At 44.3% G+C, this 15,278-nt stretch overlaps 1 protein-coding gene across 1 annotated transcript in view; it reads right to left on the bottom strand.

Moving 5' to 3' along the window:
• Positions 1 to 15,008, bottom strand: part of LOC144600447 (sodium- and chloride-dependent neutral and basic amino acid transporter B(0+)-like) — a 33,905-nt gene extending 18,897 nt beyond the window's left edge. Inside the window, exons 1-3 of the mRNA XM_078412056.1 lie at positions 14,888 to 15,008; positions 13,791 to 13,958; positions 996 to 1,134 (exon numbers count right to left, since the gene is read on the bottom strand). Coding sequence (XP_078268182.1) covers positions 996 to 1,134; positions 13,791 to 13,958; positions 14,888 to 14,993 — 413 coding nt within the window. The 5' untranslated portion in view covers positions 14,994 to 15,008. The remainder of the gene's footprint in view (positions 1 to 995; positions 1,135 to 13,790; positions 13,959 to 14,887) is intronic.
• Positions 15,009 to 15,278: the final 270 nt, after the last annotated feature.

Here is a 15,278-nt window from a genome sequence, read left to right as displayed (position 1 = left end):
CTACAAGGCTTCTATGCCCGCACCTCGAGACTCAGGAACAGCTTCATCCCCAGGGCCATAGCTGCTATGAACCGGTCCAGCTGAGCCGGATGGTCACATCGCACAGTGAACCGGCACAGATCTACTGGCACTTTATTCTTTTTAAAACTGTTCTAATTTGTTTCATCGGGTTGTTTAAATTAATACTGATTAGCTAATTGATTTATTGCATCGTATGGGAGGCGCATTCCCAATATCGTTGTACCCCTGTACAATGACAATAAAGATATTGTATTGTAGATAGATAGCATCGGGAGCCCTGACCGTCCCGACGTGGCAACTTCAACAGCCTGACCGCGGGAGAAGAAGGCAGGGGAAGAGAAAAGAAATTCTGGCCTTCCATCACAGTGAGGAGGTGACTGGAGGAGACTCACTGTGATGGATGTTTCTTTTGTTTGGTGTTGGTTTATGATTATATGTGTTATTGCATATTTTTATTGCTTATTTTTATTGGTCTTATTGTTGAACTGCGGGTAATTTTTCATTTCACTGCACATTTATATGTATGTGACAAATAAATTGACTATTGATTAAATAAACCTGCAGTGTCAGAAAGCATGGTGCTACTGATGAAAAGACACTTGGTGGTATGAATATTGATTTATTTCACTTCAGGTAACCCCGGCATCTCTATCTCTCTATCCCTCCCCCACCCAAGTCACACTAGTTTCTCATTTTCACACTACAAACAGCTAACAATGGCCTGTTTCCTTTATCATGGTTACTTTTTTTGCATATCATTTATTCACTGTTCTTTATCTCTCCACATCATCGTCTATATCTCTCATTTCCCTTATCCCTAACCCTTCTGACCCGAAACGTCAACCATTCCTTCTCTTCAGAAATGCTCACTGTCCCGCAGTTACACCAGCTTTTTGGGTCTTTCTTCCCCAAGAGAATGATGTGAGTAAAGATACACAACTTAATGGTACAGCTCTCTTAAAAAAATTACTTACTCCCAATATTGCTCACTCGGTCCCTGGTGAGGAATGTAGATTTTTGATCCATTTGAGCAAGTTTCATTAAGTGTGTTCAACCATGTTGTATTAACAATTTTAAAATATTCACCATCCACAGTGAGATTGCAGAGCGGATCTAGAAAATGTGGAAAATTGTTTAGATGAGCATTTTCTTTGGATATGTACCACGTGGGGCGATCATACTTAGATTGGGCGATGAAGAAAGCTTCTTTTAGCTGGCCCTTATCAGTCACTGATCTAAGTATAGAAGTTGGATGATATGTTACAGTTGTACATGACATTAGTGGGTCATACTTGTATTCTGATTAGTCACCTTGCTATAGGAAAGATGCCATTAAACTGGAAGAGAGCTGTGAAGATTTATGACGTTGCCAGAACTCGAGCACCTGATTTGGCAGGGTAGGACTTTATTCCTTAGAAGTCGGGAGACTGAGGAGTGATCATATACGGTAGAAGTGTATTAAATCATGGGGGGTATCACAAAATGCTGGAGTAACTCACCCGCTGACAAGGGACGTGTCGTGGTAGTCTGGCGCACTGACCTCTACCGGACCGAGGCCTGACAACAACTCTCAGACACCTCCTCCTCCTTATCCTTGGACCATGACCCCACCAATGAGCACCATACCTTAATCACTAACACCATCACTGATCTCACTAATTCCGGCGCTCTGCCCTCTAATGCCTCCAACCTTATCGTTCCCCAGCCCCGCATGGCCCGATTTTACCATCTCCCTAAAAAAAGGGCCCGCTGAGTTACTCCAGCATTTTGTGATACCAAATCCATCTGCATTTATTTTCCTACACAAATCAAAGGGGGAATAGATAAGGTGAATGTGCTGTCTATTTCCAGTGAGAAAGTTTTAAAAGGAACCTGTGGGATAACATTTTCACACAGAGGGTTGTGGGTACATGGAACAGATTCCCAGAGGAGGTAGTTACGGCATGTACAGTAATAACATTTAAAAGACATTTGGACAGGTACACGGATAGGAAAAGTTTAAAGGGATATGGGGCAAACGCAAGCAAATGGGATTAGCTTAGGTGCGGTAGCTTGATTAGCATGGACGAGTCGTTATATGTTGCCTTTGTTTCCGTCCTGCATGACTCTATAACACGATAATATGCAAACACCACAGAGACAACACCCAAGGTCATGATCAAACCCTGATCTCTGGAGCAACAACTTTCACATTCCAATTTCCAATTTACTCCAGATGGCAAAATTATACATTAATCAGCTTCTGGGAGATTTCAGTGAATGATGAACACAACTTTAAGCAAGGTAGAAGATGAAAATTGTCAAATCTGCAGATGTTGAGTTGAGGCAGAACCATATTACCGGAGTGGAAGTCGGTTATAACAATGGAGAACATACATGGTCAATAGCCAACACTGAAAGCAAAAATGGTGTCAAGGGCATGAAAGGTCTGATTCAGCTTAAGACATTTACCTTTAGAGGGATAAATATGGTGGTCAGAAAACTGTATCTCTGGCAGTACCATAGATAATTTTTTTGATCTTCTAAACATTTTGTTGAGGTACCAACTTCTCCCAGATTCCTTATGATACAGGAGTAGTCTATCTGGCCCATTAACTCTATTACAGCTCTCAGAGCAGTCCCATTACTCCCATTTCTCCAGTTTATTTCCCTTTAACCTATTTTCTCTTTGATTCATTAACACTACCCACCTCGAGCAATGAGTGGTTTTCCTAGAAGCCACCACCTACATAAGGGGCATTTTATAATAGCTAACTAAACAACCAACAAATCTTTTGGATTTGGGAGAAAATCATAGCACCTGGGGGCAAATTCATACAGTGAGTCATAGAGTCATACTGCGTGGAAACAGGCCCTTCAGCTCAACTTGCCTACACCGACCAACATGTCCCAGCTACACTGGTCCAACCTGCCTGTGTTTGGCCCATATCCCTCTAAACCTGCCCTATCCATGTACCTGTCTAAATTTTTCCTAAATATTGCGATAGTTCCTGCCTCAACTACCTCCTCTGGCAGCTCGTTCCATACACCCACCACTCTTTGTGTGAAAATGTTAACTCTCAGATTCCTATTAAACCTTTTCCCCTTCATCTTAAAACTATGTCCTCTGTGCGTCTACCCGATCTATTCCTCTCATGATTTTATACACCTATAAGATCACACCTCATCCTCCTGCGCCTCATGGAATAGAGTCCCAGCCTACTTAACCTCTCCCTTTAGCTCAGACCCTCCAGTCCCGGCCACAACCTCGTAAATCTTCTCTGTACCTTTTCCAGCTTGACAACATCATTCCTATAACATAGTGCCTATAATTGAACACAATATTCTAAAATGCGGTCTCACCAACGTCTTATACAACTGCAACATGACCTCCTGACGTTTATCCTTAATACTCTGACTGATGAAGGGCAATGTGACAAAATCCTTTTTGACCACCCTACCTACCTGCAACTCCACCTTCAAGGAACTATGTACCTGCCCTCCTAGATCCCTCTGCTATATAACACTCCTCAGAGCCCCACCATTCACTGTGTAGGTTCTGCCCATGTTAGACTTCCCAAACTGCAACATCTCTTTCTCTGTATTAAATTCCATCAACCATTCCTCAGCCCACCTGGCCAATCAAATCAAGATCTTGCTGCAAATTTTTCACAACCATCTTCACTATCTGCAATACCATCCACAGTAACGGGCCAAGCACCAAAACCTGAGGCACACCACTAGTCACGGGCCTCCAGTCCGAGAAGCAGCCTTCCACCATCACCCTCTACTTCCTTCCATGAAGCCAATTTTCTATCCATTAGGCTATCGCTCCTTGCATCCCATGCGATCTAACCATCCAGAGCAGCCTACCACATGGAACCTTGTCAAATGCTTTGCTAAGATCCATGTAGAAAATATCTACAGCTGTGCCCTCATCAACCTTTTTGGTCACATCTTGAAAAACTCAATCAAACTCGTGAGATACAACCTCTCGTGTACAAAACCATGCTTGCTATTTGTTTTACTGGCTTTATGATCCATGGTTTGTTACCAGACTCATTTTTGTCTGTTCTGTTAGTGCCAGTCATTAAGGATAAAGCTGGTAAAGTGGGCAGCCTAGATAATTACAGGCCCATAACTTTAGCAAGTATACTATCAAAAGTCCTAGAACGAATTCTGCTGAATAGATTGAATGAGTTTGTTCAATCCACAGATAACCAGTTTGGTTTTAAAGCTAAACATAGCACCGACTTGTGCATCTATGCCTTAAAGGAAATTGTGAACAAATATAGAGGTAAAAATTCATCAGTCCTTATGTACTTTATTGATGCCTCCAAAGCCTTTGATCGTGTTAATCTTAGAAAGTTGTTTGTTAAATTGAGTCAAAGGGGGGTGCCCAAATACATTGTGAGAATTCTGGCTTACTGGTATGCCCACCAGACTATGCAAGTAAAATGGGGCAATATGGTCTCAGGCCCATTTGGGGTTAGCAATGGTGTCTATTTCCAATTTCAATCAATTTTTCTCCTAATAAAGCCGGAAGTCATGAAAGATTCATCTTTCAGGTGGTAAGGATTCATTCTGCTGCTAAAATTTTGATTTTCTACGTGTAATAACAGTGTGTGGTTGAATCATGGGGGACAACTTAGTTGACTTGGTCTCAAGTCGGTGCTGAAAGAGGTTTATCAGCAACAACTATCAATCTACCTATTTCCAGCTTGTATATGCTAGTAGATTACTTAACCTGTGGAGTAGCATTAACAATGTTAAAAATTTCATTAATATAGGATACATATTACCATCAGAGCCTGCGATCCCTTCCCTAGGATCGACGCTCCAACCGCAGCCTACGGATTTCAACATTGAGGAGCTCGCTGTCGTGGGTAGAGACTGATTTCGGGAAGCTCCAAGCCGTAGGAGGTTCGACCAGCCCCGATTCGGGAGTCCGATCGCCCGGCGTGGGGAGCTGAGATTCCTCCTGATGCGGGAGCTTGATCGCCCCAAAGTGGAGGGCTCGACCGCCGGTTGCGGGAGCCAAAATCACCCCGACAACAGAAGGTTCGAGTGCCCCGACCGCAGGAGAACAAAGAAGGGAAGAAATTAACTTTTATTTTGCCTTCCATCACAGTGAGGAATGTGGGGGAGTCGCTGTGGTGGATGTTCATTCTAAAAATTTATTTGGGTGTCTTGTTGCTCTTTATTGCTATGACTGTATGGCAATCTGAATTTCACTGTACCTTAATTGGTACATGTGACAATAAACTCACCATGAAACCCTTGATGTGGGGGAGTTAAAGAACAATGAATGAAAGATATGCAAAAAAAGTACCAATTATAAAGGAAACAGGCCATTGTTAGCTGTTTGTAAAGTGAAAATGAGAAGCTCGCGCGACTTGGGTGGTGGAGGGAGAGAGAGAGAGGGAATGCCGAGGCTAACTTATGTGAGAGAAATCAATATTCATACCAATGGGCTGTAAGCTGCCCAAGCAGAATATGAGATGCAGTTCCTCCAAGTTGGGTTTAGCCTTACTCTGACAATGGAGGAGATCGAGGACTGTAAGGTTTGTGGAGGAATGGAAAGGAGAATTAAAGTGTCCAGCAACCTGGAGATCAGGTAGGTTCAGGCGGGCTGAGCGAAGGTGTTTTGTTGATATGGCTGCAGTGCCTGCAGTGCCACTGGGTAGAGCCAAGTACTGCATGGATTTCACATTATGGAAAATACTGTATTCTTTTACTGAGTATCCAAAATAATTTATTTTGTCTTTCACATGGAAATTGTGAAATGCATAGAATGCAGGGAATGTGTTGAATAAAATGCCCCAAAAATGGGCATGATGTTACCACCAGAATTTCAAATATACACTCTTGAACCTTAAAGATGGCAAAAGTATGATTTAACAATTCCAAGGACATCTATTTCCAATTTCAATCAATTCTTCTCCTAATAACAAACCCGGCAGTCATGAAAGATTCATCTTTCAGGTGGTAAGGATTCGTTCTGCTGCTAAAATTTTAATTTTCTACGTGTAATAACAGCGTGTGGTTGAATCACGGGGGACAACTTAGTTGACTTGGTCTCAAGTCGGTGCTGAAAGAGGTTTAACAGCAACAACTATCAATCTACCTATTTCCAGCTTGTGTATGCTGTACACTAGTAGATTACTTAACCTGTGGAGTAGCATTAACAATGTTAAAAATTTCATTAATATAGGATACATATTACCAAAAAGGAACTTTGTAGATCAGTGCAATGTTTTAAGGTTTAAGCATTTAGAAAATATGTAGCAACCATGGAAAGCACTGAAAAAATAAAGTAATTAAAATATTTTTGTACAAAAATATGCGAATAAAAGAAAAGAAAGACATAAACACAAATAAATGATCGACAGATACAGTTTTAGGGCAGCAAATCTACCAACGCAACAAAAGGGAAGGATTTGGATAAAAAGACAAAGAGGTTCAAAGAGAAAAAGTCACCATGTTTTGTTCTCCCTCTTGACATTCATGGAAAATAAATGTAATTGGTGTCACTGTTTTGCTTTCTCGTTCCCCATTAAAAGCGTCATGAAGAGACAATTATTTTATTGAAACCTTTCAGAAAGTTAAAAAAAGATACTTAAGAAGGTGCACCATCTTAGTGAAATTAGTGCCGCAGATAATATCCATCCAAGCAAATCTGGTGTACAACTGAAGGAAAATTTTGTTTTTTGCAGGAAGTGGCGCTGACCATGGCTGCCACGGTGTACTGCTCCTTGCTGTTTTGTATGTATTTGTTCGTTCGTTTGTGTTGTCTGCGGAAATCCCACAAAGATCACTTTCATGAGAGAGGTACTCCTTTACATCAGACATACAGTACCTTCTTCCATTATAGATGAGGCTCTCACTAGGGTCTCTTCTACATCCCGCAGCTCCGCTCTTGCTCCCCCTCCCCCCACTCGCAACAAGGACAGAATCCCCCTCGTTCTCACCTTCCACCCCACCAGCCAGCGGATCCAACAAATCATCCGCCAACATTTCCATCATCTACAACGGGACCCCACCACTGGCCATATCTTCCCATCCCCTCCCCCCTCTGCGTTCCGCAGAGACCGTTCCCTCCGTAACTCCCTGGTCCACTCGTCCCTTCCTACCCAAACCACCCCATCCCCGGGCACTTTCCCCTGCACCCGCACGAGATGCAACACCTGTCCCTTTACCTCCCCCCTCAACTCCATCCAAGGACCCAAACAGTCTTTCCAGGTGAGACAGAGGTTCACCTGCACCTCCTCCAACCTCATCTACTGCATCCGCTGCTCTAGATGTAAACTTATTTACATCGGCGAAACCAAGCGCAGGCTCAGCGATCGCTTCACTCAACACCTGCGCTCGGTCCGCGTTGGCCAAACTTCAACTCCCCCTCCCATTCCCAGTCTGACCTTTCTGTCATGGGCCTTCTCCAGTGCCATAGTGAGGCCCACCGGAAATTGGAGGAACAGCACCTCATATTTCGCCTGGGCAGCTTGCAGCCCAGTGGTATGAACGTCGACTTCTCCAACTTTAGATAGTTCCTCTGTCCCTCTCTTCCCCTCCTCCTTCCCAGATCTCCCTCTATCTTCCTGTCTCCACCTCTATCCTTCCTTTGTCCCGCCCCTCTGACATCAGTCTGAAGAAGGGTCTCGACCCGAAACGTCATCCATTCCTTCTCTCCTGAGATGCTGCCTGACCTGCTGAGTTACTCCAGCATTTTGTGAATAAATACAGTACCTTCAAACATCGTTCCGGATTTCTCTTACTCTTAATCTACGTTCTCTCAACAACAAAGTGGACAATCCTCCTGTGCCACACTACCAAGGACTTCTCTCGAGCTGCTGTCCTGTGCTTCACTGAGACCTGGCCTTGTGAGTCGACCCCGGACAACGCGCTGCAACTGGCTGGCTTTCACCTATACAGAGCGGACCGCGACGCAGAGGTAGCAGGAAAATCAAGAGGAGGTGGAATATGCTTCTGCACTAACCAGGACTGGTGCAGCATCATTTTGTGAATATGAAGATGAGGTAAAAGGGAATACAGGAGATATTGCAAAAGACTCTCGGAAGAATGGGAACAGAAGTTCTAGAGCGGAAAAGAAATTAAGGGCAGGGCCAATTGTGAACGATGTGAGAGAGGAGGTAAATACAGAAGTTAAAGTGTTGTACTTAAATGCGCGTAGTATAAAAAATAAAGTGGATGAGCTTGAGGCTCAGTTAGTCATGGGCAAGTATGATGTTGTAGGGATCACTGAGACATGGTTATAAGAGGACCAGGGCTGGGAACTGAATATCCAGGAGTACACAACGTATAGAAAAGACAGACAGGTGGGCAGAGGGGGTGGGGTTGCTCTGATGGTAAGGAATGATATTCATTCCCTTGCAAGGGGTGACATAGAATCAGGAGATGTTGAATCAGTATGGATAGAAATGAGAAATTGTAAGGGTAAAAAGACCCTAATGGGAGTTATCTATAGGCCCCCAAACAGTAGCCTCGACATAGGGTGCAAGTTGAATCAGGAGATAAAATTGGCGTGTCAAAAATGTAATGCTACTGTGGTTATGGGAGATTTCAACATGCAGGTAGACTGGGAAAATCAGGTTGGAAATGGACCCCAGGAAAGAGAGTTTGTAGAGTGCCTTCGAGATGGATTCTTAGAACAGCTTGTACTGGAGCCTACCAGGGAGAAGGCAATTCTGGATTTAGTGTTGTGTAATGATCCTGATCTGATAAGGGGACTAGAAGTAAAAGAGCCATTAGGAGGCAGTGATCACAACATGATAAGTTTTACTCTGCAAATGGAAAGGCAGAAGGGAAAATCGGAAGTGTCGGTATTACAGTATAGCAAAGGGGATTACAGAGGCATGAGGCGGGAGCTGGCCAAAATTGATTGGAAGGAGGCCCTAGCAGGGAAGACGGTAGAACAGCAATGGCAGGTATTCCTGGGAATAATGCAGAGGTTGCAGGATCAATTTATTCCAAAGAGGTGGAAAGACTCTAAGGGGAGTAAGAGACACCTGTGGCTGACGAGGGAAGTCAGGGACAGCATAAAAATTAAGGAGAGGAAGTATAACATAGCAAAGAAGAGTGGGAAGACAGAGGATTGGGACTCTTTTAAAGAGCAACAAAAGTTAACTAAAAAGGCAATACGGGGAGAAAAGATGAGGTACGAGGGTAAACTAGCCAATAATATAAAGGAGGATAGCAAAAGTTTTTTTAGGTACGTGAAGAGGAAAAAAATAGTCAAGGCAAATGTGGGTCCCTTGAAGACAGAAGCAGGGGAATTTATTATGGGGAACAAAGAAATGGCAGACGAGTTAAACCGTTACTTTGGATCTGTCTTCACTGAGGAAGATACACACAATCTCCCAAATGTTCTAGGGGCCGGAGAACCTAGGGTGATGGAGGAACTGAAGGAAATCCACATTAGGCAGGAAATGGTTTTGGGTAGACTGATGGGACTGAAGGCTGATAAATCCCCAGGGCCTGATGGTCTGCATCCCAGAGTACTTAAGGAGGTGGCTCTAGAAATAGTGGAAGCATTGGAGATCATTTTTCAATGTTCTATAGATTCAGGATCAGTTCCTGTGGATTGGAGGATAGCAAATGTTATCCCACTTTTTAAGAAAGGAGGGAGAGAGAAAACGGGGAATTATAGACCAGTTAGTCTGACATCAGTGGTGGGGAAGATGCTGGAGTCAATTATAAAAGACGAAATTGCTGAGCATTTGGATAGCAGTAACGGGATCATTCCGAGTCAGCATGGATTTACGAAGGGGAAATCATGCTTGACAAATCTACTGGAATTTTTTGAGGATGTAACTAGGAAAATTGACAAGGGAGAGTCAGTGGATGTGGTGTACCTCGACTTTCAGAAAGCCTTCGACAAGGTCCCACATAGGAGATTAGTGGGCAAAATTAGGGCACATGGTATTGGGGGTAGGGTACTGACATGGATAGAAAATTGGTTGACAGACAGAAAGCAAAGAGTGGGGATAAATGGGTCCCTTTCGGAATGGCAGGCAGTGACCAGTGGGGTACCGCAAGGTTCGGTGCTGGGACCCCAGCTATTTACGATATACATTAATGACTTAGACGAAGGGATTAAAAGTACCATTAGCAAATTTGCAGATGATACTAAGTTGGGGGGTAGTGTGAATTGTGAGGAAGATGCAATAAGGCTGCAGGGTGACTTGGACAGGTTGTGTGAGTGGGCGGATACATGGCAGATGCAGTTTAATGTAGATAAGTGTGAGGTTATTCACTTTGGAAGTAAGAATAGAAAGGCAGATTATTATCTGAATGGTGTCAAGTTAGGAGGAGGGGGAGTTCAACGAGATCTGGGTGTCCTAGTGCATCAGTCAATGAAAGGAAGCATGCAGGTACAGCAGGCAGTGAAGAAAGCCAATGGAATGTTGGCCTTCGTAACAAGAGGAGTTGAGTATAGGAGCAAAGAGGTCCTTCTACAGTTGTACCGGGCCCTGGTGAGACCGCACCTGGAGTACTGTGTGCAGTTTTGGTCTCCAAATTTGAGGAAGGATATTCTTGCTATGGAGGGCGTGCAGCGTAGGTTCACTAGGTTAATTCCCGGAATGGCGGGACTGTCGTATGTTGAAAGGCTGGAGCGATTGGGCTTGTATACACTGGAATTTAGAAGGATGAGGGGGGATCTTATTGAAACATATAAGATAATTAGGGGATTGGACACATTAGAGGCAGATAACATGTTCCCAATGTTAGGGGAGTCCAGAACAAGGGGCCACAGTTTGAGAATAAGGGGTAGGCCATTTAGAACGGAGATGAGGAAGAACTTTTTCAGTCAGAGGGTGGTGAAGGTGTGGAATTCTCTGCCTCAGAAGGCAGTGGAGGCCAGTTCGTTGGATGCTTTCAAGAGAGAGCTGGATAGAGCTCTTGAGGATAGCGGAGTGAGGGGGTATGGGGAGAAGGCAGGAACGGGGTACTGATTGAGTGATCAGCCATGATCGCATTGAATGGCGGTGCTGGCTCGAAGGGCTGAATGGCCTACTCCTGCACCTATTGTCTATTGTCTATTGTCTATTGTCATCACGGTACTGTGCAACTTCTGTTCCCCCAATCTAGAATCTTTCTTTATCAACTGCAAACCCTTTTATTTTCCAAGGGAATTTACCTCTTTTATTCTCGCTGGAGTTTACATCCCCTCCCAAGCCTGCGTACGTGAGGCGCAAACGCAACTCCCTGACCAGGTATTGAGGGTAGAGAGTGACTTCCCGGACTCCATGGACATTGTTTTGGGGGACTTTAACAAGGCTAACCTCAGTCGTGAGCTCCCAAAGTACAGACTTCATGTTACCTGCCCCACCAGAGGGGAGAGGACACTTGATCACTGCTACTCTTCAATCAAGAACGCATATCGCTCTGTTCCTCGGGCGGCTCTGGGTCTCTCTGATCATTGTTTAGTTCACCTTATTCCGACCTACAGGCAGAAACTAAATCTGCTAAACCTGTGGTCAGAACAACGAAAAGGTGGATGAACAAGGGCACTGAAAAACTACAGTCCTGCTTCGACTGCACTGATTGGAATGTGTTCAGGGAAGCAACCACAAGCCTTGATGAGTACACAGACACTGTGACATCCTATGTCAGCTTTTGCGAGGATAGTTGCATTCCCACGAAGACCCGGATCTGGTTCAACAACAACAAGCCCTGGTTCACAGCAGAACTGCGACAGCTCTGCCAGTCAAAAGATGAGGTCTACAGGAGTGGGATACAGACCTCTACAGGCAGGCCAAGTACAAGCTAAGAACAGGAATCAGAGCTGCCAAGGAAAGGTACTGTGAGAAGCTGAGGAGCACGTTCTCAGCTAATGACTCTTCTTCAGTTTGGAAGTGCTTGCAAGAAATCACCAGCTACAAGAGGAAAACCCCCTGCTCCTTGGACAATCGTAGGCTGACCAAAGACCTGAACGAGTTTTTCTGCAGGTTCGATAAACAGAAACATAACCCTGGGATCCCCTCCCCCCCACAATCATCACTTCACATGTACTCACAGACTAACTCCAGGTTGCAAAGACTGGCCCCTCACCCTTCTGTAATCGCCAATTTACACATACTCACACCCTCATCCACTGCCCAACATCAGTCTGGCCACTTCTCCATCTCCAACAATAAAAATTTCGGAGGTGGAGAGGCTGTTCAGGAAACAGAAAAGCTGGAAATCTCCAGGACCGGACAATGTTTCCCCCTCTACTCTCAAGCTCTGTGCTGAACAACTGGCACTGATCAACACAGACATTTTCCAACCGGTCCTGGCAAACCTGCATTGTCCCTGCCTGCTTCAAGGTCTCCACTATTGTCCCTGTACCCAAAAAGACAAGGATCACTGGACTTAATGACTACAGGCCTGTCGCACTGACCTCTGTAGTCATGAAGACCTTTGAAAGACGTGCTGGCCCAGCTGAAAAACATCACAGGGCAAATAGATCGGTGGATGACGCAGTCAAGCTAGGTCTGCACTTCATCCTCCAGCAGGGGGACCTATGCCAGGATTCTGTTTGTGAACTTCAGCTCTGCATTTAACACCATTGTGCCAGAGCTACTACACTCCAAACTCTCCCAGTTGACTGTGCCTGAACCCCTCTGTCAGTGGATCATCAACTTCCTGACAGTCAGCAAGCAGCATGTGAGGCTGGGAAAGCACATCTTGGACTCGCAGCCCTCAGCATAGGAGCATCGCAAGGCTGCGTACTCTCCCCTCTCCTTTACTCTCTCTACACCAACGACTGCACCTCCACAGACTCCTCTGTCAAGCTCCTCAAGTTTGCGGATGACCCAACCCTGATTGGACTGATCCAGGATGGGGAGAAATCTGCCTACAGACGAGTAGTGACACAGCTGGCGTCCTGGTGCCATCGCAACAACCTGGAGCTCAATGCTCTTGAGACAGTGGAACTGATTGTACACTTTCGAAGAGCTACCCCTCCCCTCCTCCCACTCACCATCAACATCACCACAGTCACATCTGTGGAGTCATTTAAGTTCCTTGGAACCATCATCTCCAGGAACCTTAAATGGGGAGCCACCATCGATTCCACAGTAAAAAAAACACAACAGAGGATGTACTTCCTGCGGCAACTGAGGAAACACAATCTGCCACAGGCAATGATGGTCCAATTCTATACTGCTATCATTGAGTCCATCCTCACCTTCTCCATCATGGTCTGGTTTAGCTCAGCCATCAAGCACGACATCCGGAGGCTGCAACGGATCATTCGCTCAGCTGCGAAGGTTGTTGGCTGCAACCTTCCCCCCATTGATGAACTGTACACTGCAAGGGCCAGGAAGTGAGCGGGCAAGATCATCTCTGACCCTCTCACCCTGGCCATAAACTCTTTGAAGCACTTCCCTCTGGAAGGCGAATCCGGACTGTCAAAGCAGCCACAGCTAGACATAAAAACAGCGTTTTTCCCCCACGAGTGATAGTTCTACTCAATAACCAAAGTCTGTCGTCTCTTTTTTGCTCTGGTTTATTTTCACCCACATGTTTAGACCGTAATGTTGCATCCTTATTATTTTGATGTGTTTATGCTTTATTCTTAATTGTTAACTGTATGTTTGTGTTGTCATTTGTGAGTGGAGCACCAAGGCACATTCCTTGTATATGCACATACTTGGCCAATAAACTTATTCATTATTATTATTATTAAATGATCACTGAAACTATTGTCAGCTTTTCCAGGATATTCAAAATTATATATAAATAGTCTCTATCTGTCTTTAACTCAACAGAAATTGGCACAGTACCTCTGGGTGTCTTGCTGCAGGTTTCATCTGCACCCCACCAGCTGAAGCAGTCTGACCAGGGCAGGGGAGATTGAAAGGAAGCAAACATGTAGAACAGGCTGTAGGCGATGATGCAGCAATAAGAAATATTGGCAAATACTTCAAGGAGAAACATAGCAACACCCACACCTTAAAATATAACAGAGAAAAAGAAATGATTAGAAACAATAGACAATAGACAATAGACAATAGGTGCAGGAGTAGGCCATTCAGCCCTTCGAGTCAGCACCGCCATTCAATGCGATCATGGCTGATCACTCTCAATCAGTACCCCGTTCCTGCCTTCTCCCCATACCCCCTCACTCCGCTATCCTTAAGAGCTCTATCCAGCTCTCTCTTGAAAGCATCCAACGAACTGGCCTCCACTGTCTTCTGAGGCAGAGAATTCCACACCTTCACCACTCTCTGACTGAAAAAGTTCTTCCTCATCTCCGTTCTAAATGGCCTACCCCTTATTCTTAAACTGTGGCCCCTTGTTCTGGACTCCCCCAACATTGGGAACATGTTTCCTGCCTCTAATGTGTCCAATCCCCTAATTATCTTATATGTTTCAATAAGATCCCCCCTCAGCCTTCTAAATTCCAGTGTATACAAGCCCAATCGCTCCAGCCTTTCAACACCTGGAAACTAAATGCAATTTCTTTCAAGTTCTTTTAATGGTTTTTAATCCATCACTTGACTAGTTGGAGGAGTAAACTATCAAGTTATTGATCAAGTAGCCAGACATCTAGATAATTTACCTGAAGACACATGGTCAAATCTAAACACAGCAGCAATAGTAATCTGGAGAGAAAAATAAGTCTCATTAACAGAGCACATGAGACTACCAGAACATCGTCATAATCTAAAGATTCAGCTTGTTTAGATGTACTATCCTGGCAAGAAGATGACTGTCCAAGATTTCAGACATTCAATGAGATAGCCTAAAAATCTACATTTAACCTTTAATGGCATTACCATTGTGATTATAATAATGTACCAATACGATCACATGAAGACCCTCTGTCAATCACGTATCATGTTGTCAAGACTGTGTTGTGATGTGAGTAAACATTAACCTTGTAGTATTGGCACAGCTTTCCACACTGCAACGGGCCCAAGGCTGGCAAACTGCCCAAAAGATGATTCCAAGAAAAACATTGGCATCCCAGTGAGTGCCAGCATGATTGTGTAGGGAATCAGAAAAGCACCTGGAAAATATAATAAAAGAAAGCTGAAGTTGATTGCAGGATTGTTAAAATAACAAGGTTTATTCAGGCAATATAGGTATTAATATGAGATAAATGAACAATATTTTTATATTAACACAGGGACTACATATTGCCAATGGCAGTATTTTGCAACTGCAGTTTGCTAAGTTAGTCAGTCTGTGAAAACAAACTCAAAGTGTCACATCAACATCCATGCACTTTTCTTGTTGCTTTAAGGGCCGGTCCCACTTTAGGTGAT

The sequence above is a fragment of the Rhinoraja longicauda genome, chromosome 15, assembly GCF_053455715.1.
Source record: "Rhinoraja longicauda isolate Sanriku21f chromosome 15, sRhiLon1.1, whole genome shotgun sequence".
NCBI classification, from domain to species: Eukaryota; Metazoa; Chordata; class Chondrichthyes; order Rajiformes; family Arhynchobatidae; genus Rhinoraja; species Rhinoraja longicauda.
Note: the sequence above shows the minus strand (reverse complement) of the source record. Positions and strands in the feature narration are given on the sequence as shown.